The 22,160-nt window shown below is 46.7% G+C and overlaps 1 protein-coding gene and 1 pseudogene across 1 annotated transcript in view; one reads left to right on the forward strand and one right to left on the reverse strand.

The window, feature by feature from the left end:
- LOC101610072 lies at positions 1-20,277 on the reverse strand (annotated as a pseudogene).
- Serpinb1 (serpin family B member 1) overlaps positions 19,680-22,160 on the forward strand; it is a 10,584-nt gene continuing 8,103 nt past the window's right edge. Inside the window, exons 1-2 of the mRNA XM_004666171.2 lie at positions 19,680-19,831; positions 20,668-20,843. Coding sequence (XP_004666228.2) covers positions 20,676-20,843 — 168 coding nt within the window. The 5' untranslated portion in view covers positions 19,680-19,831; positions 20,668-20,675. The remainder of the gene's footprint in view (positions 19,832-20,667; positions 20,844-22,160) is intronic.

The following is a 22,160-nucleotide window of genomic DNA, read 5'->3' on the forward strand; positions in this document are numbered from 1 at the left end:
TTATTTCTCTTCTGGTTTGTTGAAGCAGTAAGTCAGACAACACTTGCCACAATAATGTCTGTCAAAGTGGCTGGCCATAAAAACCCCAGTCCCACACTCATCAGGACACTCTCGACGAAGGCGACTAATTTTACCATTTTCGTCCACCTTATAATATTTTAGGACAGCAACCTTAACCTTTCTCTTGTGCTTATTTTTCGTGGGAGTGGTGTAAGACTTCTTCCTTTTTTTAGCACCACCACGAAGTCTCAGTACAAGATGAAGGGTGGACTCTTTTGAATGTTGTAGTCAGACAAAGTACGCCCATCTTCCAGTTGCTTTCCAGCAAAGATCAGCCTCTGCTAATCAGGAGGAATTCCTTCCTTATCCTGGATCTTGGCCTTTACATTTTCTATAGTGTCCGAGGGTTCAACCTCGAGCGTGATGGTCTTCCCCGTAAGGGTTTTCACGAAACTGCATCTTGGCGGCGGCCACCGCAGATGGCAGATTGGAAAAAAAAGCTTTTTTTGTTTTTTTGAGGTAGGTCTCTAGCCCAGGCTGTCCTGGAATTCACTATGTGATCTCAGGGTGGCCTCGAACTCACAGTGATCCTCCTACCTCTGCCTTCCAAATGCTGGGATTAAAGGTGTGTGCCACCACGCCCAGCTTTACTTCTTACTGTTGAATGCTTCAATATGCATAAAAAGAAGTTTGCCCATGTAACTATCATATAATCCAAATCTCAGGCGAAAATGAACATTTTTCCCTGTACTCAAAGCATTTTAAAAATTTCCTGTGGCCCCAGAAATATCTTTAATGGATAACTTAGTCCCACAATAATGCATTTAAGGATTAGGCATTAAATTTTATTCCTACATCTCTTAAAACTCCGTTAAGCTAGAACACTTCTGAGCATTCATTTTCTGAGAGACTCTGACTTGTTCCACAAACAAGTTGACTGTTGGTATTATGATTATTATTTTTCAGCTAAAATAGGATGGGAGAAATGATGGATAAAATAAAATATTTCAGGATCTTTGTGTGTTGTGCTGTGAGCTCAGCTAGAGATGTGCTATCCATTCATACATCACTTGACAGGGCTGGGGTGCAGCTCAGTGGTAGAGTACTACCCTAGGTAGCAAGGCTGGGTCACCCCCACTATGACCAAAACAAAGCCTGCAGAGATCTTCCTGTGGCCTGCTTTACAGGGCCACCTAGCGGCTCATGAGGGCGCTGCGCCTCCATTCATTAGCAGATCATTCAACATAACATCTAAGCTGCTCACCCTAGCAGAGGAGAGGAAATCATGCCTCATCATTAAAAAAAAAATTGTATGCTTGTGAACTACTCACATTTCTTTTAATTTTTTTTGTTTTTATTTATTTATTTGAGAGTGACAGAGAGAGAGGAAGAGGCAGACAGAGACAGAGAATGGGTGTGCCAGGGCCTCCAGCCACTGCAAACGAACTCCAGACGCTTGTGCCCCCTTGTGCATGTGACTAACGTGGGTCCTGGGGAATCGAGCCTCGAACCGGGGTCCCTAGCTTCACAGGCTAGCACTTAACCACTAAGCCATTTCTCCAGCCCTCACATTTCTTTTAGAATTAGCCTACTTTTATGATTTGCCTACCTTTGTGCTTAAAATCATGAATTTTTTCCCTTTTAGTTTTCACGAGTATACTAATTACACAGATTTATTGTTGCTGAATACATGACAGAGATATCAGGCCTTTAAGTTACATTTTAGTTCAATGCTTCAGTAAATTCTATTTTCTTCTAATTTTTTTTTAATTTAATTTATTAGTTTTCTTTTCAGTAAATACAGGCAGTTTGGTACCATTGTTTAGGCTCATCTGTGATCTACCCCCTCCCATTGGACCCTCCTTGTTGATGTAAATGGGTCGTGCATTGTGGAGTTAGCCCCCAGTTATTAGTGTGATAAATGTCTCTGCAAATCATGACCCAACATGCGACTCTGACATTCTTTCCGCCCCCTCTTCCGTAAAATTTCCCTGAGCCATGTTGGGTTCATTTTTGGTCTGCTTCAGTGCTGAGGTGTTGGGGCCTCTGAGGCTCTGGCTCTCTGATTTGGTAGGAGTTGATTTTTCTCTGCATTGGTCTCCTTCCCCGTTGTGCTGGTATCCGGTTCACAGGAAAACATCACCCTTGCTTGTTTCGCCAATTGTCCTTAGTTTCAGTTGGGCCCCTTTTGAGGTATGTTGGGGCAGCTCTCTCCTTAGGATCTGCATCTATCTGAAAAAGAGAAGCAGATTCTCCAACGGAGAGTAAGTTAGCACCCGGAAAATTGGGATAACACTTACTTTTTTGATAGACAGTTTGATAGGTGTAGGCCCTCTTGTACCCCGTGATTGATGGTAGCTTGATATTGTAGAGTGGGCTTGTGTTTGGGTCTGGTTCTGACTTGTTTCCCAGCTCCAGCTATGGGTCTAGTACCACTTAGTGGATCAGTTAGCCAAATCAAGAGCAGTTGGTTCCTCACCATGGCTGTGTGCCACTATTGCACTTGTGTGGGCATCACATCAGGTTACTTGTTGCTAATTAGGTTAGACAATGAGTTGCTTGGACAGATCTTGGTCATTTCCCCCAGTCGCCCATGTAGCACCTTCTGGCACTAGACACGCTGACTGTCTGGGGACTGACTCTCTCCTGGCTTCCAGCCATGTCATTCCATTTTACGTGTCAGTTGCGTATGGAGTCTTCAGCAATAGGGTCTTACCACTGGCCTTTGGTGGGTCATCAAGTACTCTGACAGAAGTCTGTCATTGTTTTGGGAAACCTTGTAGGTTTCTCTGATCAAAAGCTCATTGTGGATGGTAGGCCCAAGCTGGAATTGGGGGTTACAGGTCAGTGTCCACTAAGAAATTGAGGAAGAACATAACTAATATACAAGAGTTAGAGAGGAGAGAGATAGAGGGGATGGGGAAGAGGGAGGGAGGGAAGATGTAGGAGATTTAGGTCAGTCTTGATCCTACCCTCTCCAGTGTCTTGTGGTTCAGGTGTTTCCTGTAAGGGTCTAGTGAAGGTTCAGCCATTTGGTCTGTCTTTTAGGAAGTAGAATTTTATGGTACCATTGCCATTTGGGTCCAGATTACTGTTTTCCACCCTTTGATGCCCTCCCCGCCCTCCCATCCATCCTATTGTCTAGTCTATGAGGTACTTGCTGAGTATGTAAGGTATCTTGGGTAGATTCAGGTTAGGTGTTGTAGATGAGTGAGACTATGTGTCGATTTTTTTTCTGTGATTGGGTAAGTTCACTGAGAATGATTTGTTCCAGGTTCAACCATTTTTCCTCAAATATCTTTATGTCTTTTTTTTCTCACTGCTGTATAGAATTCCATTGTATACCACATCTTTGTTATCCATTCTTCTAATGATGGACATCTGGGTTGATTCCAGCTTTTAGCTATTACGAATTGAGCCGCTACAAACATGGTTGAGCAAATCTCTCTGGCCTTTGGTTTGAAGGTTTTAGGGTAGATGCCCAGTAAGGGTATAACTGTGTCTGTTGGTATTTCTATAGTCAGCTTTTTCAGGAGTCTCCATATTGCTTTCCAAAGTGGTTGTACCATCCTGCATTCCCACCAACAGTGAATGAGTGTCCCTGCTTCTCCACATCCTCGCCAGCATTTATTTTCATTTGACTTTTTGATGTTGGCTATCCTTATTGGGGTAAGGTGGAATCTCATAGTTGTTTTAATTTGCATTTCTCTGATGATTAGGGATGATGAACATTTTCTTAAGTGTGTGTTTGCCATTTGTATATCTTCCTCTGTGAATTGCCTGTTCAACTCTGTGCCCCATTTTGTGAGTGGGGTATTTGCCTTCTTATTGTTTAGCCTTTTGAGTTCTTTGTAAATTCTAGAGATAAGGCCTCTATCAGTTGGATAACCTGCAAATATTTTCTCCCATTCTGTGGGTATTCTATTTGCTTTGCTTATTATATGCTTGTCTGTAAAGAAGCTCTTCAGCTTCATATGATCCCAATGGTTGAGTGACTGTTTAAGAACTTGAGCCACTGGGGTTTTGTTCAGGAAGTCTTTTTCCATTCCTATATCATGGAAAGTACTTCCTAAATTTTCTTCCAGTAGTATTTGAGTTTCTGGTCTTATGTTGAGGTCTTTGATCCATTTGGATTTGAGTGTAGTGTATAGTGAAATGTGTGGATCAAGTTTTAGTTTCCTGCATGTGGTTATCCAGTTTGTCCAGCACCATTTGTTGAAGATGCTATCTTTTTTCCAGTCTATATTGTTTGGGCCTTTGTCAAATATCAAGTAGCTATAGTTGCTTGACCCAAAATCCGGGTCCTCAAGTCTATTCCATTGGTCTATACTCCTGTTTTTATACCAGTACCATGCTGTTTTTATTACTATGGCTTTGTAATATAGCTTTAGATCAGATATGGTGATGCCACCAGAGGTATTTCTTTTGCTGAGGATATGTTTGGATATGCGAGGCCTTCTGCCTTTCCATATGAAATTTGAGATCATTTTTTCTATCTCTGTGAAGAAAACTGTAGGGATTTTAATTGGAGTTGTGTTAAATCTATATATTGCCTTTGGTAGGATTGTCATCTTCACAATGTTAATTATATTTTCTTCTAATTTTAATGCTCTATCAAATTTTCTGTTTTCTTCCTTTGAGCTCAAAGGAAGTATTTTTTTTATGCTAACATTTGTAAAATTCAACCAATCTTTAAAACATAAAATTTTACTTTTTAAACATTTATTAAATATTATTGAGAAAGAGAGAGAGAGAGAGAGGGAGGGAGGGGGGAGAGAGAGAGGCATATATAGAGAGAATGGGGGCGCCAGGGCCATCAGCTGCTGCAAACAAACTCCACCTGTGCATCTGGCTTATGTGGGTCCTGGGGAATGGAACTTGGATCCTTTGGTTTTGCAGGCAAGCGCCTTAGCCACTAAGCCATCCCTCCAGCCCATAAAATTTTACTTTTTATATTAACTCATTTAGGATTTTTTCCATACCAACAAACATGCCAATGCAAAACACAGCTCTTGCTCCAAAGAAGAAAATAAGATATACTTTATTTTGAGGCAAATGGGTGGCCATGGTCTGGGAACATGGAGTCGGGCTCCCCTGAGTGGTATGTTCTGCTGTTGAGGAGCCAAGAAGAACCTGTGTAGTCACAGAACAAAAGAAAGTCGTGGCTCAGTGCGTTTTCCAAACACGCTGGTGACTCACCAAGGAGCCGGTCACACACAGCACACTGGGGAAGGTGATGACGTTTCACAACAGACGCTGTTTCTCAACAGTCTTGGTGTCTGCTGGTGTAAGCTAGTGGCCTGCTAACTTAACGCAGGCCAAAATGTTACCATCCAGTCCACAGAGACTTCCGGCTGGATGCAGAGGCTGGTAACACATGGGGGACAGCGAGGCCAATGATAGCCCAAGATAATTGTGGTTCTCAATCTGCAACATTGCATCTCTCCACAGTCACAAAGTTCTAGTAATTCTGCATTTGGGAGAATCCTCGACACAGATTGTGCTTTTTCAGGGAAATTCAGCTTGCATATGAAAGACCAATTCTAAGGTAGTAGGGGCTTTTTTTTTTTTTTTTTTTTTTTTTTTTTTGGTATTTGTAAATAACACCGAAGATAGTGAATTTGATTTTATTGGAGAAAGATGTGGTCCTGCTCCCCAACATACCCTGTATAGGGAGCTGTACCTCGGGCAAATGTCAGCTGGTGGGTCTGAGCAGGGAGACCACAGTGGGTTTCCTACTCGATTAGTCAACCATGAACAGTTGACAAGACAGCTCTCATGGAAGCTGCACTCAGGCAGTATGAGGTCAGACCATCAATTTTAATCCACAGTTCTCTATCAGAGCTGACACAGTGTCTCAGTCTCTCGTTTTACCACAGGACCTTCTCCTGCATGGACACAGCTTCCAAAGTAATGCCACGTCCTGGCAGTAAGATAGGAAAGACCTCGTGGAGCTGGGAAGAAGCTGTAACCCGATGAACGCTCACTGCTCCTTGAGAAACTGAAGGGGAACTTACAGGGTTTTTGTGTCCTTTTGGGCCTGGGTACTTTCTTTACCTGGAGGCAAGGACATTTGCTGGGATTTTCTGCCATTTCTCGCTGACATTAGGACACTCAGAACTGAGTCACTAGGAGAAAAGGAACTTAGCACTGTTATCATCAAGTATGGGTATCCCTTGATAGTTATCTTTTCTTTCCTTTTTCCTTTCTGTTTTTCTTTCCTTTTTTTCTGCCTATACCAACCAAATCTCTGGCACTGCATAGGCTACATAGGTATTAACTATTTGAAGTTAGAAAAAAATTCCCAAAGTTGAGGAATTTAGTCCTGAAGGTTTGCCCATATTTTTTGTTTTCATTTATTTATTTATTTATTTATTTATTGAGGTAGGATTTCACTGTAGTCCAGGCTCACCTGGAATTCACTCTGTATTCTCAGGGTGGCCTTGAACCCATGGCAATCTTCCTATGCCTGCCTCCCAAGTGCTGGGATTAAAGGTGTGCACCACCACACCTGGCTGTTTTTATTTATTTATTTGAGAGTGACAGACAGACAGAGAAAGAGGCAGGTAGATACAGAGAGAAGGGACGTGCCAGGGCCTCCAGCCACTGCAAACGAACTCCAGATGCATGTGCCACCTTGTGCATCTGGCTTATGTGGGTCCTGGGGAATCAAGGCTCAAACCAGGATCTTCAGGCTTCACAGGCAAGTGCTTAACCGCTAAGCCACCTCTCCAGCCCTTGCTCACATTTTTAATGTCAAGCCAACTATAATTATGCGGGTATCTGTGATGTCCTGTCACAGAACTGAAGGAGATTTCTGCACCATTTCCCGGTGTACTCGGGATGCGGCACAGGAACCCGCAGAAGGAGCAATGCACCGGGCACGGCACGGGTGGAGACACACTGCCCAGAGCTCCCATGGCCTCTCCAGACACACCCACTCCTGACACCTGCTCACCAACCCAGAAACCTCTGGACACTTCGGGTTTATCAGCTCCTAACACTAGTCATGACTGACCCAGTTCCTGGGCAATGAAGATGAACTGTTTCCAGTCAGTCTTCCCCTCTTGAAATTGGGTGCACAAAGCTGACAGTTCCAAGGCCAAGTCACAAGATTCCTCAGTGAGCCCCATTAACCTTAAGCTTCCAGGGCCTACCGAGAGTCAGCATAACTCAGATATTGGTGAAGTTATCATTATTGGCAGCAAATGACATTGCTAGTGCTCTAAAAGTCACCAGGGATTTAGTAGCTCTGTGCCAGGACCTGGGGACAAAGGCTGAAATGCCTTTCAGTTGGTTTGCTTGTTTTGTTGAGACAGGATCTCAATCTAACCCAGACTGAGGCTCACCTGGAGCTCACTCACAGCCATCCTCCTACCTCAACTTCCCCAGTGCTGAGATTAAAAGCATGTACCACCGTGTCTGGTCAAACGTTTTTAATTACTCAACAAACCCAAATGGAAAGTAATCTTTTATGAATCCTGAAAAACAAATATAATTATTCAGGAGTCAGATGTTAGGTGGGTTCTCTGCTAGGCTGGAGGGATGAGGAGGGTTTGCAAAATTTCATCACAGAGTTGCAACTTTAGGGCCTTCAAAGCTGGTCATGAAATGCCAACCAATCCAAGCACAGAAACTGCAAAGAGTAAAAAGGACTTTTTGTGGGGACTTAAGGATTCTAATCAAGGGGTTCAGATTCAAGCAATGCTGAATCAGTGTTGCAAGGAGACAGAGAGGGTGGGAGTTTACGATTCTCTGCACAGTGGCAAATGCTGATCGGGAAGTACCTGCTAGAGTTGAGAGCAGGTGCAAGGATTATGCAAGTGACAGAAGATAAAGGAAAGATAAGTCAGCTCTCAGGAGGCAGAGGTAGGAGGATCGCTGGGAGTTCAAGGCCGCTCTGAGACTACATAGTGAATTCCAGGTTCGCCTAGGCTAGAGTAAGACCCTACCTTGAAAAAGCACAAAAAAAAAAAAAAAAGGAAAGAAAGAAAGAAAGAATGAATGATCAAGAAGAGAGTGACATGTTTAATAATGTCAGGAGCTGTAGCTGCTCTTTGACTGTGGGAACTGCAGCTGGTCTTGGATCTCCGGGCACAGAGGCCTTATCGTATGGCCTTGGTAAACAGTCTGCAGACACAGAGGCATTTGTGGAGCAGACTTTAGGCACATAGGCACTGTCTAGAAAGTTCTGTTTTCTGTATATAAGCTTGTGCTTGCCTGAATACATTTGAGACCTTGATCAGACTCTAGACTTGGTCTCCTTCTTTGTGTCTCTTGTCTCTCATCCAGGTTAATTTCCCCTCGGGTCCTTGTTTAACTCCCCACTGGCCCGGGCCAATAAAAGTGTCCCTAAGAGTCTGGTGACCTCCTGATGCCCATCTTGAGCCTCTGGGGTAAGAGAGTGGAATCTGAGTTATGTTCACAGAATACCATAGCTAATTAAGATTACTGTCTACTTGAGATAGTAAAGCTTTTGTCTATTGTTAAGTCTTACAGAGACCTTGTTGCTTGGATTTTTAAAAAAATGACTATTTGGCTGGAGAGATGGCTCAGCAATTAAGGCATTCACCTGCAATGCCTAACTTCCCAGGTTCAATTTGCCAGTACTCAGGTAAAGCCAGATGCACAAAGTGGCACATACATCTGAAGTTCATTTACAGTAACAGGAGGCCCTGGTGCACCTATATTGTCTCCCTCTGTCTTTCTCTGCTTCTCTCTTTCTCTGCTTTCAAATAAATAAAATATTTTAATAAAAAAGACTATTTACATTGTGTTTTCCTGTCTCATGAAAATCCAAGAATTACAGAATGGTACATTCAGTTAGGAGCTGGCCTAGGTAAGAGAACTACCAATGGCCTTGCACAATTAACTATACTGTGAGCAAGAAGACCAAAGGTGAGAAAATGCAGAGCCAAAACTCTGCGTCCAGCCTGTAACTGCAGCTTTGAATGTAGAAGGCATTTGTTCTCCATATTCCAAATTATTCCTTTCCAGCAAAAGAGAAAAATAACCATGTGCTATGTATACACAAGAACTTTTATATAGCTATAAGGAAGAATGAAATTATGACTTTGGCAGGAACTCATTAAGTGAAATAACTTAGTTTCAGAAGGACAAATATTGCTTGTTTTCCTTCCTGTGTGGGGGGACACACACACACACACACACACACACACATCTCTTTTGAGCAGGATTAAAGCCTCATAAAAGAAGCATCAATACCAGCCGGGTGTGGTGGCACATGCCTTTAATACCAGCACTCAAGAGGCAGCGGTGGGAGTATAGCTGTGGGTTCAAGGCCACTTTGAGACTACCTGGTGAGTTCCAGGTCAGCCTGGACTAGAGTGAAAAAACAAACAAACAAACAAACAAAAAAAGAAGTATCAAATACCATCCAACCACCTTTGCCCTCCTAACTTCCACCTTCCAGGAGGCAGCAACAGGCGCCATCTTGGTAGCAGACAATAGTTGTCCCCGTCTCACCCAGCTATTTTGTTATGAAGCACAAACATATTAAATCACTGAGGCAAGGGAGCTCAGTTGTTTTTAAGGCAGGGTTTCATCTAGCCCAGGCTGACCTGGAATTCACTATGTAGTCTCAGGGTGGCCTTGAACTCACAATGAGCCTCCCACCTCTGCCTCCCGAGTGCTGGGATTAAAGGCGTGTGCCACCATGACCCGCCTACAAATGTGCCTGTGTTTTGAGGATTAGTTCTGGCCACAACAGGCTGACCTTGTCTTTGTATCTGGCCATTCAGTTGAGGCTGTTTCTTTCCATTCTTTGTGCAAAAAAACAATTATACAGAGACAAGCAGCAATTCTTTTTAAAAGTAACTGGGGATTCTTCTTGAGCACATTGCGTTGGTTGCATTCCCATCCGGTTATACTGATGTGTTCCCTCCTAACCCCTGTTAGGCTGAGGTCCCATCTGTCATTGGCGGTACTGGGATTCACTGCGGGGTTCTGAATGCACCAGTCTCTGTAGGGGAGGGAGGGCAGTGCCGCTGAGTTCTCCTTCCCACCTTGTGGCTCTCACAGTCCTGCAGCCCTGGGTTGGGGGGCGGGTGGGGGTACCTGTTATAAGCCTCCTTTAGAGTCGAACCCTTAGAAGCCTCGGATTTTTCGCAGGTCAGGCAAATACACACCTTGTGCACTTTGGAGCCTCCACCCGGAGTTGTGGGAAGGCCAACCAGGACCGCGCAGAGGCTGAGCCCGCGGGCACACCTGGACAGGCGTCCCTCCTGTGAGTCACATTTCCTGGAGGGACCCCTCTCCCATGTGAGTCACGCTGAGCTCACTTCTACCACAAACTAATAGTTCTTTAAGATTATTACCCTTGTGCTTGTTTTGTACTCAAAGTAAAGCAAGAGACTTTAGAATGTCTCTTTCTTCGTTCCGAATTCTTAAGGCAGACTTCTTTTGTGCACAGTGCCTGAGCCAGGCATATCATTTTGTGTTCTGTATTTGAATTAATGGCAACTTTGTTGAGCAACATAACCTCTCCGTGAGGCCCAGTTTTGTTCCGAACCGACTGAAGCATTGTTTGCTCTGCTCCAGCAGGTGTCAGCATAGCTCCAGGAGCTGGGAAGCAGCAGTAACCCCGATTGGTCCTGGCTCATCCTGATGTTGACCTGTGCCAAAGCTAACAGGAAGTAAGGATGGCAGTGGACACCCAGAGGCCGGAGAAGGGGCTTCAGCAGAGCAGGAGGAAGGGGACTGGATGTCTCAGAGAGGCAGGAGCAGAGCCTCAGCCTGCACAAAACCTGCCTCTAACCTGAGACACTGAAAGCAAGCCTGGGAGATGCGAGAAAGGACAAGGTCAGAGGAAAAGCCCAGCTGAATTCAATTCTTACATCCATGTTTGTCAGGGATTGTTAAATTACAGAATTCTATCTACCCCAGAGAGGAATGAACTTGAAGGGACAGGAAAAGTCACAGCTGCAGCATCCAAGCATCTCAGATGTGAGCTGTTCGCTGTCTGGTGGGGAACGTCTGCCCCCCGGTGGTCACCGCTGTGTGGTGCAGCTGACATTCTGTGGGTCTAGTTCTCCAGCAGAAAGACCAGAGGTGTTTGTAGCTGTTGCTGTTAGGGATCGCTTAGGCTTCCGGAACAGGAAAGAAAGCTTTCCTTGTTACCTAGAGACACATCCCAGACTCCAAAACTGTCCGATGTCAGCAAATCAGTTTCACCCAACATCCTCACACCATTTTTATAGTGAAAACATTATCTATTGGATGATAGTGAATCTTTTCTTCAGTTTTAACCAGCTATTTAAGACAAGTTTAAAAGACTTGGGTAAAGGTAGCTCAGTGGAAGATTGCTTGCCTTTGTAGTGTTTGCATTTGGGTTTTTATTTTACCATTAAAAATTTTTAAAAATATTTACTTATTTATTTGAGAGAAAGAGGGGAGAGAGAGAGAGAGAGATAGGATGGGCACCAGGGCCTCCAGCCACTGCAAATGGACTCCAGATGTATGTACCACCTGATTCATCTGGTTTACATGAGTCCTGGGGAATCAGAGGTCCTTTGGCTTTGCAGACAAACGCGTTAACGACTAAGCCATCTCTCCAGCCCTATTTTAGCCATTTTTTTTTTTTTAATTTTGAGAGAGAAGAATGGGCACACCAGGGCCTTTAGCCACTGTGAACAAACTCCAAATACATGAACCCCCTTGTGTGCATATGCAACATTGCACACTTGAGTCACAGCATCTGGCTTACTTAGGACTAAGCTATCTCTCCAGCCCAATTTTAGCGTTTTTTTTTTTTGTTTTTTTTTTTTGCTTTTGGGAGGTAGTGTTTCACTCTAGCCCAGGCTGACCTGGAATTCACTATGTAGTCTCAGGGTATCCTTGAACTCATGGTGATTGTGATAGTTAAGGTGTTGTCAACTTGATCTGTTTAGTAATCCACAGGTTGCATCTAGGAAGGCTCAACTAAAGGAAGAAGTCTTTCCCCCAGGGTGAGCCCTTCGCCCAGAGTGGGCAGCCCCGCTCAGAGGGGGACTTGATATAAGGAAGCTCTGGGTAGAAGAGTTCCTTCCTTCCTTCCACTTGGCTGCCAGAGCTGCTCACTACCTTCCAGAGTGATTGAAGACCAGTGCGGACTGAAGACCAGCATCAACTGAAGCGTGGATCGAAACCCAGTGGCTCCTCAGGAAGCCTCCAGGCTTCCCCGCACCATCTGCAGTGCCGGGTCGGGACTGCTGAGGCTTCTGGACATGAGGACTGAGCAGCTACCAGGTTCGGTGATTCTCGGGCCTGCAGCTGCTATTGGACTACTGTAAGCTTATCCAATAAAACCCCTTTATAAATAATTCATTCTAGCAGTTCTGTTCCTCTAGAGAACCCTGACTAATACAGATTTTTTAAAAATATTTTTGTCATTTTTATTTCTTTATTTGAGAGTGACAGAGACAGAGAGAGAATAAGAGACCGATAGAAAGGGAATGGGTGCGCCAGGGCTTCCAGCCACTGCAAACAAACTCCAGATGTGTGCACCCCCTTGTGCATCTGGCTAACATGGATCCTGGGGAATCGAGTCTTGAACTGGGGTCCTTAGGCTTCACAGGCAAGCACTTAACCGCTAAGCCATCTCTCCAGCCCTAATACATATTTTGGTACCAGGAGTGGTTCTAGAGAAACAGAATCGTAAGGATGGTTTTCTCTAGTGGGCTTAGTGCTGTATGGGGTTGGCTCTCCAATTTCAGTGCTACTAAAGGTCCTAATGGTGATAAGGAGAGCGCTTTTCCTGGAAATAAGGAGGGCACTAATAAGCCACGGTGTGCACTATTTCAAGAACTCTGAGAGATAGATGTATTTGGTGATCCTGAGTCATGTCTTGTGAAGAGCGAGGAATTCAGTGACTCTGTATTTAAAACATTTGAAGATTTGTGGAAAAGTAAGACCAATGATGAGGCTGGTTGGTTGCTTTTAGCATCTCTGGACAAACTAGTGAGGGAACAGCAGAAGCTCAAAAAGGAAAATTCCAAACTTAAGACCCATACACATGATCTCAAGGTTTCTCAGGGAGCCCTGGAGGAGGAGTCTCCTCTCTAGCCAGAACAGGGCTCAGATTGCAGAAAACCAAACCCAAGCTCTCATTGTGAGATTGGCTAACTTGCAACATAAACTCAAATCCCAGCCTCACCAACTATCAGAAGTTAAAGTGAGGACACTGATTGGAAAAGAGTGGGGTCCTGTGACTTGGGATGGTGCTGTGTGGGAAGACCCTGAAGAACCTGGGGACATGGAAGTGTTAGATTCTGAAGAAGATGTTTTGGATGAAGTTATGACCTGCCCTCCCTTACCACCAGTTGTTTCCCCACCCCCACATCCTGAAGGATTACCCTCCCCACCCTTGCCTGAGGGAGTTCATCCCTCTTTGTCTGAGGAATCAGCAGGAAGTGCTGGTGCTTCTCAGTTCCCCCCATCTTTGCCTATAGGCCTATAACCAGACAGAAGGCTAGGCAGGCCCCTAGAGGTGAGATACAAAGTGTGACACAGGAGGAAGTGAGGTATACCCCTCAACTTCAGGAGTTTTCTAACTTGTATAGGCAGAAGCCTGGGGAATATGTGTGGGAATGGATTTTAAGGGTGTGGGATGACAGAGGAAGGAACATAAGATTGGATCAGGCTGAATTTACTGAAATGGGCCCATTGAGCACAGATTTTAGATTTAACAATGTAGCTCATGCAGTTGGATGGGGTGCCAAGAGTTTATTTGATTGGTTGGCTGAAGTATGGATCTACAGATGGCCTAGTGTGAATGAGCTCGAGCTGCCTGACACCCCTTGGCTTAATGTCGATGAAAGGATTAAAAAACTCAGAGAATTTGGAATGCTGGAGTGGATTTGCCATGTAAACTCATTTTTGCCCCCACAATGGGAGCGTCCAGAAGATGTGCCCTTCACTAAGACTATAAGAAACAGATTTGTGAGGGGAGCACCAGCATACTTAAAGTCTCCCATCATTGGTCTTTTATGTAAAGAAGACCTCACAGTGGGAGCTGCAGTTGCTGCGTTAGGTGATTTAGATGCAATGGGCATAACTGGATCTCGGGGTAACAAGGGCCAAGTGGCAGCGCTGAATCACCAAAGGCGGGGTGAATGTGTTTTTTGTAATAGACAACGTAGGCAAAATTATGCACATAAAGGTATGACTCGTATGGACTTTGGAATTGGCTGATTAATCATGGTGTTCCCAGAAGTCAAGTAGATAAGCCTACTGAGTTTCTTCTTGATCTGTATAAGCAGAAAAGTTCCACAGCAAGGGAACATGAAGCCACTTTAAATTATAGCAACAGGAAATCAAGACCTCTTAATCAGTTTCCGGACTTGAACCAGTTTACAGATCCTGAGCCCCTTGATTGAAGGGGTGGCTGGATCCCATCAAGGAAGGACCCTCCTGCAACTGCCAAAAGTTTCAATATTAAACTTACACCTATCCTTCCTCAGAGGGACCTGCAGCCTTTTGCTAGGGTAACTGTACACAGGGGAAAGGAAATAATCAGACCTTTAGGGCCTACTGGACACTGGCTCTGAATTGACATTGATTCCAGGAGACTCCAAAAAGAACTATAGCCCTCCAGTTAAAGTAGGTGCTTATGGAGGTCAGGTGATCAATGGAGTTTTGGCAAATGTTAGACTGACAGTGCATCCAGTGGGTCCCTGAACTCACCCTGTGGTTATTTCCCCAGTCCCAGAATGCATAATTGGGATAGAAATACTTAGGAGTTGGCAGAACCCCCACATTGGTTCCCTGACTTGTGGAGTGAGGGCTATTATGGTTGGAAAGGCCAAATGGAAGCCATTGAGGCTCCCACCACCAGGGAAAATAGTGAATCAAAAACAATATCGCATCCCTGGAGGGATTTCAGAAATTAATGCCACTATAAAGGACTTGAAGGATGCAGGGGTGGTGGTTCCCACCACATCTCCCTTTAACTCTCCTATTTGGCCTGTTCAGAAGACAGATGGATCCTGGAGAATGACCGTGGATTATCAGAAACTTAATCAGCTGGTGACTCCAATCGCAGCTGCTGTACCAGATGTGGTTTCTTTACTTGAACAGATTAACACGTCTCCTGGTACCTGGTATGCGGCTATTGATCTTGCAAATGCTTTCTTCTCCATACCTGTCCATAAGGACCAGAAGCAATTTGCCTTCAGCTGGCAAGGCCAGCAGTACACATTTACTGTTTTACCTCAAGGTTATATTAACTCTCCAGCCCTGTGTCATGGCTTAGTTCGCAGAGACCTTGATCACCTGTCCCTTCCACAGGGTGTCACGTTGGTCCATTATATTGATGACATAATGCTAATTGGATCAAATGAGCAGGAGGTGGCAACCACTCTGGAGTTGATGGTACAGCATATGCACATCAGGGGATGGAAATAAATCCATCCCAAAATTCAAGGACCTTCTCTCAGTGAAATTTCTAGGAGTTCAGTGGTGTGGGGCATGCAGTGGAAACTGAACTTTTGACAATGGGCCATCAAGTTACTATGCAACCTGAGCTGCCCATTATGAGTTGGGTGTTATCTGACCCACCAGGCCATAAAGTTGGATATGCATAGCAGCAGTCCATTATTAAGTGGAAGTGGTATATACGTGATCCTGCTCGAGCAGGCCCTGAGGGTACGAATAAGTTACATGAGGAAGTTGCCAAATGCCTGGTTGCTACTCCTGTTGCAATGCCTTCTGTTCCCAAGCATGCACCTATGGCATCATGGGTTGTGCCCTATGATTGATTGACTGAGGAGGAGAGGTCTAGGGCATGGTTTACAGATAGTTCAGTACATTATGCAGGCACCGCTCAGAAGTGTACAGCTGCAGCATTACACCCCTTTCTGGGACAACTCTGAAGGACTGTGGTGAAGGGAAGTCTTCACAATGGGCAGAACTTTGGGCAGTGCATATGGTTGTGCATTATGCTTGGAAGGAAAAATGGCCAGATGTGCAGTTATACACAGACTCATGGGCTGTGGCCAATGGTTTGGCTGGGTGGTCTGGGACTTGGAAGGAGCACAATTGGAAAATTGGTGAAAAGGACATTTGGGGAAGGTGTATGTGGATAGAACTCTCTGAATGGGCAAAGGATATAAAGATACTTGTGTCCCATGTTCATGTACATGAGGTCCCATCAGAAGGTGACCTCACTGGAGGATGACTTTAATAATCAAGTAGATAAGCCGACCCGTTCTGTGCATAGTGGACAACCTTTTTCCTCAGCCACCCCTGTCATTGCCCAATGGGCCCACGAACAAAGTGGCCATGGTGTCAGAGATACAGGCTATGCATGGGCCCAACAACATGGACTTCCACTAAGGCTAACCTGGCTACGGCTACTGCTGAGTGCCAAATTTGCCAACAGCAGAGACCAACTCTGAGCCCCCAATATGGTAGTATTCCTCAGGATGACCAGCCAGCACCCTGGTGGCAGGTTGACTACATTGGACCTCTTCCATCATGGAAAGGGCAGCGTTTTGTCCTTACTAGAATAGACACTTACTCTGGGTATGCATTTGTCTTTCCTGCATGTAATTCTTCTGCCAAAACCACAATCCATGGGCTTACAGAATGCCTTATCGACCGTCATGGCATTCTGCACAGCATTGCTTCTGACCAAGGAACTCACTTCACTGCCAAGGAAGTACGGCAGTGGGCTCATGATCATGGAATTCACTGGTCTTACCATGTGCCCCACCATCCTGAAGCAGCTGGCTTGATAGAACGGTGGAATGGCCTTTTGAAGAAACAGCTACAGCGCCAACTAGGTGGCAACAGCTTGGAGGGCTGGGGGAGTGTCCTCCAGCAGGCTGTATATGCTCTGAATCAGTGTCCTATATATGGTGCTGTTTCTCCTATAGCCTGGATTCATGGGTCCAGGAATCAAGGGGTGGATCAAGTGACCTGTTAGCTAGATTTTTGCTTCCTGTTCCCGCAACCTTACACTCTGCTGGACTTTAACTCTTGGTCCTAGAGGGGGGAGTGCTTTTGCCAGGAGACACAAAGAACATTCTATTGAACTGGAAACTAAGACTTCCCCCTGGTCACTTTGGGCTCCTAATGCCCTTGAGTGAACAGGCTGAGAAAGGAGTTACAGTGATTGCAGGGGTGATTGATCCAGATTACCAGGGGGAAATTGGACTGCTCCTCCACAATGGCGGTAAGGAAGAGTATGTCTGGAGTGCAGGAGATCCTTTAGGGTGTCTGTTAGCGTTACCATGTCCTGTTGTCAAAGTCAATGGACGACTGCAACAACCCAATAGAAGTAGTGTGATAAATGGCCCAGATCCTTCAGGAATGAAGGTATGGGTTACCCCTCCAGGTAAAGAACCAAGACTTGCTGAGGTGCTTGCTGAAGGTGGAGGAAATACAGAATGGGGAGTAGAAGAAGGCAGTTACAAATACCAGCTAAGGCCACGTGACCAGTTACAGAAATGAGGACTGTGATTGCAATGTTTCTGTCCTGCCTTGATAACAGAGTGTTTGTAAGTATCTACACCAATATTATGATTATATCTTTAGCTAACTGTTGAATTTATATTAGACCCATTATATTAGAGACTAAGCTTTGTGTTAGGGGAAGATTTTGCAGTTCCATTTGTACGTGGGATAGTTATGCCATGTTAGGTGGAATTGTGAGCTTGTTACTGTTTTCATTTGGAAATCAAATATGATGTCAGGAGACATGATTTGATGCCAAGTTGACAAGGGGTGGACTTGTGATAGTTAAGGTGTTGTCAACTTGATCTGTTTAGTAATCCACAAGTTGCTTCTAGGAAGGCTCAACTAAAGGAAGAAGTCTTTCCCCCAGAGTTGGCAGCCCCGCTCAGAGGGGGACTTGATATAAGGAAGCTCTGGGTAAAAAGAGTTCCCTTTTCCTTCCTTCCACTTGGCTGCCCGATTTGCTTGCTACCTTCCAGCGTGGATTGAAGACCAGTGCGAACTGAAAACCAGCATCAACTGAAGCGTGGATCGAAACCCAGCGGCTCCTCAGGAAGCCTCCAGGCTTTCTGGCACCATCTGCAGTGCCGGGTCGGGACTGCTGAGGCATCTGGCCACGTGGACTGAGCAGCTACCAGGTTCGGTGATTCTCGGGCCTGCCACTGCTATTGGACTACTGTAAGCTTATCCAATAAATCCCCCTTTTAAATAATTCATTCTAGCAGTACTGTTCCTCTAGAGCACCCTGACTAATACAGCGATCCTCCTACCTCTGTCTCCTGAGTGCTGGGATTAAAGGTGTGCGCCACCACGAATGGCAATTTTAGCTGTTTTTTAAGCTTTTTGAAACAGAGGCATTGCTTGAGGACTGTGGGAAACCACAGTGAAGGAGGCAGATCTGGTCAGACTGGCAGTCCACTGTGATGAACTGAAGTGTTGATTTATTCCAAGAAACTCATTGCAATCTGAACTGCTATGCTCTTGCTTCTCTTATCATCCTCTGGGAAGATTTTTTTACCCTATCAGTGTGACCTTCATGTCCCTTTTGTCTAGAACAAGTTCCAGGTCAAACAAGCTCGGCAGCCCAGACTGTAAGCCTCTCACTCACCAAGCTGCAGGAATGTCCCTTTGTCCCTTGTTCAGAGCTCAGCAAGAAAACAAGTTTCATGATGTGGAACGATGTCACACCTTCCGGCTATGTACCTTTTCATGAAGTTACAGGTTCAGGCCTCACAGGGAAAACCAGCAGAGTCCATCAAGATAGGGATGGCCAGAGCTAGTCAGCCCTAACTTTATTTTAATGGGGGTGGGGGTGGGGACTATTCAAACTTAGTATAATAGGTAAGAAATACTTTATTCACACAAGTGTCAACCAGCCTGGTAGAGTTATTGGAACCCATGTTGGCACATGAGGAGAAGCAGGTGGTGTTTGGATTGGATTCTGTGCCATCTCATTCCCTGGCTCATCTTTTCCACCGCAAGAGACCACGAAAGTCCTTCATCCATACTCCTAAGCTCTTCACATTTGGACTCTACGTGTGGGATTCAAAAGGGAATCCTTTGAGGTGACATTGCCTCACCTTGGTCATTCAGACAGCAGCCTGAACTCTTTTCTGGGGGAATTCAGCACATGCTTGCTCCTCCACCACACACACTAAAGGGGGGTTCTCGCACTGTCCCAGCCACGGATCAATGAGTTTACTGGGCTTCCTTGCAGAGTCCTTCTGGCCAGCTGTCTCGTACTGGGCACGCTGGAATCTCAAACAGGCATTTTCTACAGCAGATCAGACTGATGGGTGAGGGGGACAGGCGCATGAAGACCCCAAAGCCACAAACCATGGAAGAGCCTCACCCCAGCAAGGAGGAAGACCTTCCTTCCCATAGCTGCTTCCCTGGAGCTGTCCCCGCCTGGAGGACGCTGTCCCCAGGCTACACGAGGAACGTGAGCCATCGCCCACAGCTGGCACAGGGGGCTCCGGACCTGGCACACGAAAGACAGCCCTCTCCACTTCCCTTTCTTCTGTGGGAGGCCTTCAAAGGGCCCGTGCCCAGCGTCCCTCCTGAGCAGTCCCTGCGGCCTGTTTCTCAGAAGACACGCGGGCACCGCATTTGTGAGGCCCCTGCCAGAGCCGCGGACTGAGTCCTACAGCGGGAAGTGCGCCGGCCCTGCGCAGAGCTCTGCTAGGAGCCCCGCAGGCCTCTTTCGCGGGGCCAAGCCTGCGCGCCTGCCTCTGGGCTGTCCCCGGGGAAGGGCCGCCACCCAGCCCCGAGCCCGCCCCAAAGGCACGCCCCTTCCGCATTTTATAGGGATTGCTGGGCGCTGGGGGTTTCCTTCCAGACCAGCACCCCGCCTGGAGTCCCGGCCTCTGCCCAGCAGGTAAGGTCTGGCTGGGGGCTCCGCTGGGAGGTGGCAGGGGCGAGACGGGGCAGGCCTGCCCTGTCCCTCCCAGAGCTTCACTAGCCCCCCACCCCCGCGTGGGCTGTCACCCCAGCAGGACGGGCGATCTGGTCCCTGTGCATCCGCGGTGGACCACCTGGGAGCCCAGCGCCACCCCTGCACCCATGGGATTGCCCAGCGAGGACAGAGGGGGTGGTGATCCTCACAAGAGCTTCGCTTTCTTTCCCTGGCTCATTCCTGCCCTGGGCCGAGGGGAGTCTTCCCTGCAGGGGCCAGTCCTCAAGGCTGCGCTGCCACCGTGCCCTGCCCACACCTGCACCTGCACCCGCGCAGAGGCTGACCTGGGCGTGGGGTCTCAGGCGTTGACCCCGAAATCTTGGGCCCAGATTCTGGCCGCCATCTTCTGAAACAACAATGAGCACCATACCGAGTCTATCTTTGACAGACTTGATTTTAACATAGAATAGGTCCCGTCATTTTCAGTATGAACGTTCTTACTTTTCAAAAATGAGGCAATAAATAGTCTTTACCCAAATGAATGAGGGATTTGAGCCAGAGGGAGAGAGAGAAATTAGAGCGCTCCCAAACTAAGTTTGGAAGGATCAGGATTGGGCGCTTAGCCAAGGTCAGCAGGGTCTGGTCCCCCTTCACACCCATCTGTCTGCACCTTCGGAGCCTGGATACCCTCGGTTCGGGTCCCCAGTTCCTGCTACCGTGTGGCCTGGGCCCTGGGCGCCCTGAAGAGTGCCCTTGCCCTTGGGAGGGGCGCAAGCACATTGCTGGGTGGTCTGTAGGCGTGGGTCTCTGCGTTGCAGCCTGCACCATGGATCCACTGAGCAGAGCCAACTTCCTCTTCGCCTTGGACCTGTTCCGCGCCCTGGATAAGGACAACGCAACAGGAAACATCTTCGTCTCCCCCTTCAGCGTCTCGTCGGCCATGAGCATGGTCTTTCTGGGGACCAGAGGGAACACTTCCGCCCAGCTCTCCAAGGTCAGCAAAGACAAAGCTGGTCCGCTGTCCCCGCTATGAAGCTGCCAGGGTGAGGGCTGTGGTGCAGTCCCTTCCCTTCGCCTGGTCCCTGTGCTTGGGCCCGGTGCCCCGCGGCGCTTTGGCTCTGCTCAGGACCCAAAGTGGGCAGAGCCGCGTGCAGTCAGTCCCTGCAGGATGGCCTTCCACCCAGCGGTGAATTTGACCGCTGTCCTGCAAGACCTCGCCTCCCCTGCTCTTGCAGTGCCCAGTGGGAACCGGATAAATCTACCCCCAAACAATGCACTTGCGGGGTGATTCTTGAGCACAGAACAACGAGTCACAGGGAAAGCACTCTGGGGACGGGAATTTGGGGGTGTTGTCTGTTTTCAGAGGAAAGGAAAAAGCCATGTGGCTGTGTTCCCAGGGTTAACACCTTGCCTGGCAGGAGCCTGACTTGTCGCTGCCACCCCTGGGAGTCCAGAAGAAGCGGGAGTTTCCATGCGCACCTGCCGCGTGCAGGGCTGCGGCGGCTCCTGTATTGCGCTTGGCAGGACTTCAAGCTTCAGGGAGAAAATCTCCAGGTTTTTCTCCCCCCAGCTTTATGACAGCAGGTGGCTCATAGTAATGATGCAAACACTGGCTACCCAGTGAGCAATTGAACATTGGACCCTGTGTGCGTTTTGTTCTTTGTGTTAAAAATGAAGAGCCAGGGCTGGAGAGATGGCTTGGAGGTTAAGGTGCTTGTCTGCAAAGCCAAAGGAGCCAGGTTCAATCCCAGGATCCATGTAAGCCAGATGTACAAGGTGGCACATGCGTTCGGAGTTCCTTTGCAGGGCTAGAGGCCATGGCATGCCCATTCTCTCTCTCTCTCTCAAATAGGTAAATAAAATAAAACATATTTTTTAAAACAATGAAGAACCATAAAAGCTTATGTATTTGTAGCCAGGCGTGGTGGTGCACGCCTTTAATCCCAGCACTCTGGAGGCAGAGGTAGGAGGATCGCTGAGAGTTCGAGCCCACCCTGAGACTACAGAGTGAATTTCAGGTCAGCCTGAGCCAGAGTGAGACCCTACCTTGAAAAACAAAACAAAACAAAACAAAACAAAAGCTTCTGTATTTGTAACTGGCAGATGAATACGTTTAGAGCAGTTCTGTTTGAGTCAGCGAGTCGTGGATGCCAGTGTGACACTGAAACAAAAAGACCTCAGTCATATCCGGGGCTCCAGCATAGGGGTGAGCCTTGGTTTCGATATTTCTGAGAACTTCAGTAAAGCTATGTTGGTTATATGACATAAATATGAGCTTTCCAGGGTTGAAGAGATGGCTCAGTGGTTTAGT

This window comes from Jaculus jaculus, chromosome 17 (genome assembly GCF_020740685.1).
Source record: "Jaculus jaculus isolate mJacJac1 chromosome 17, mJacJac1.mat.Y.cur, whole genome shotgun sequence".
NCBI lineage: Eukaryota > Metazoa > Chordata > Mammalia > Rodentia > Dipodidae > Jaculus > Jaculus jaculus.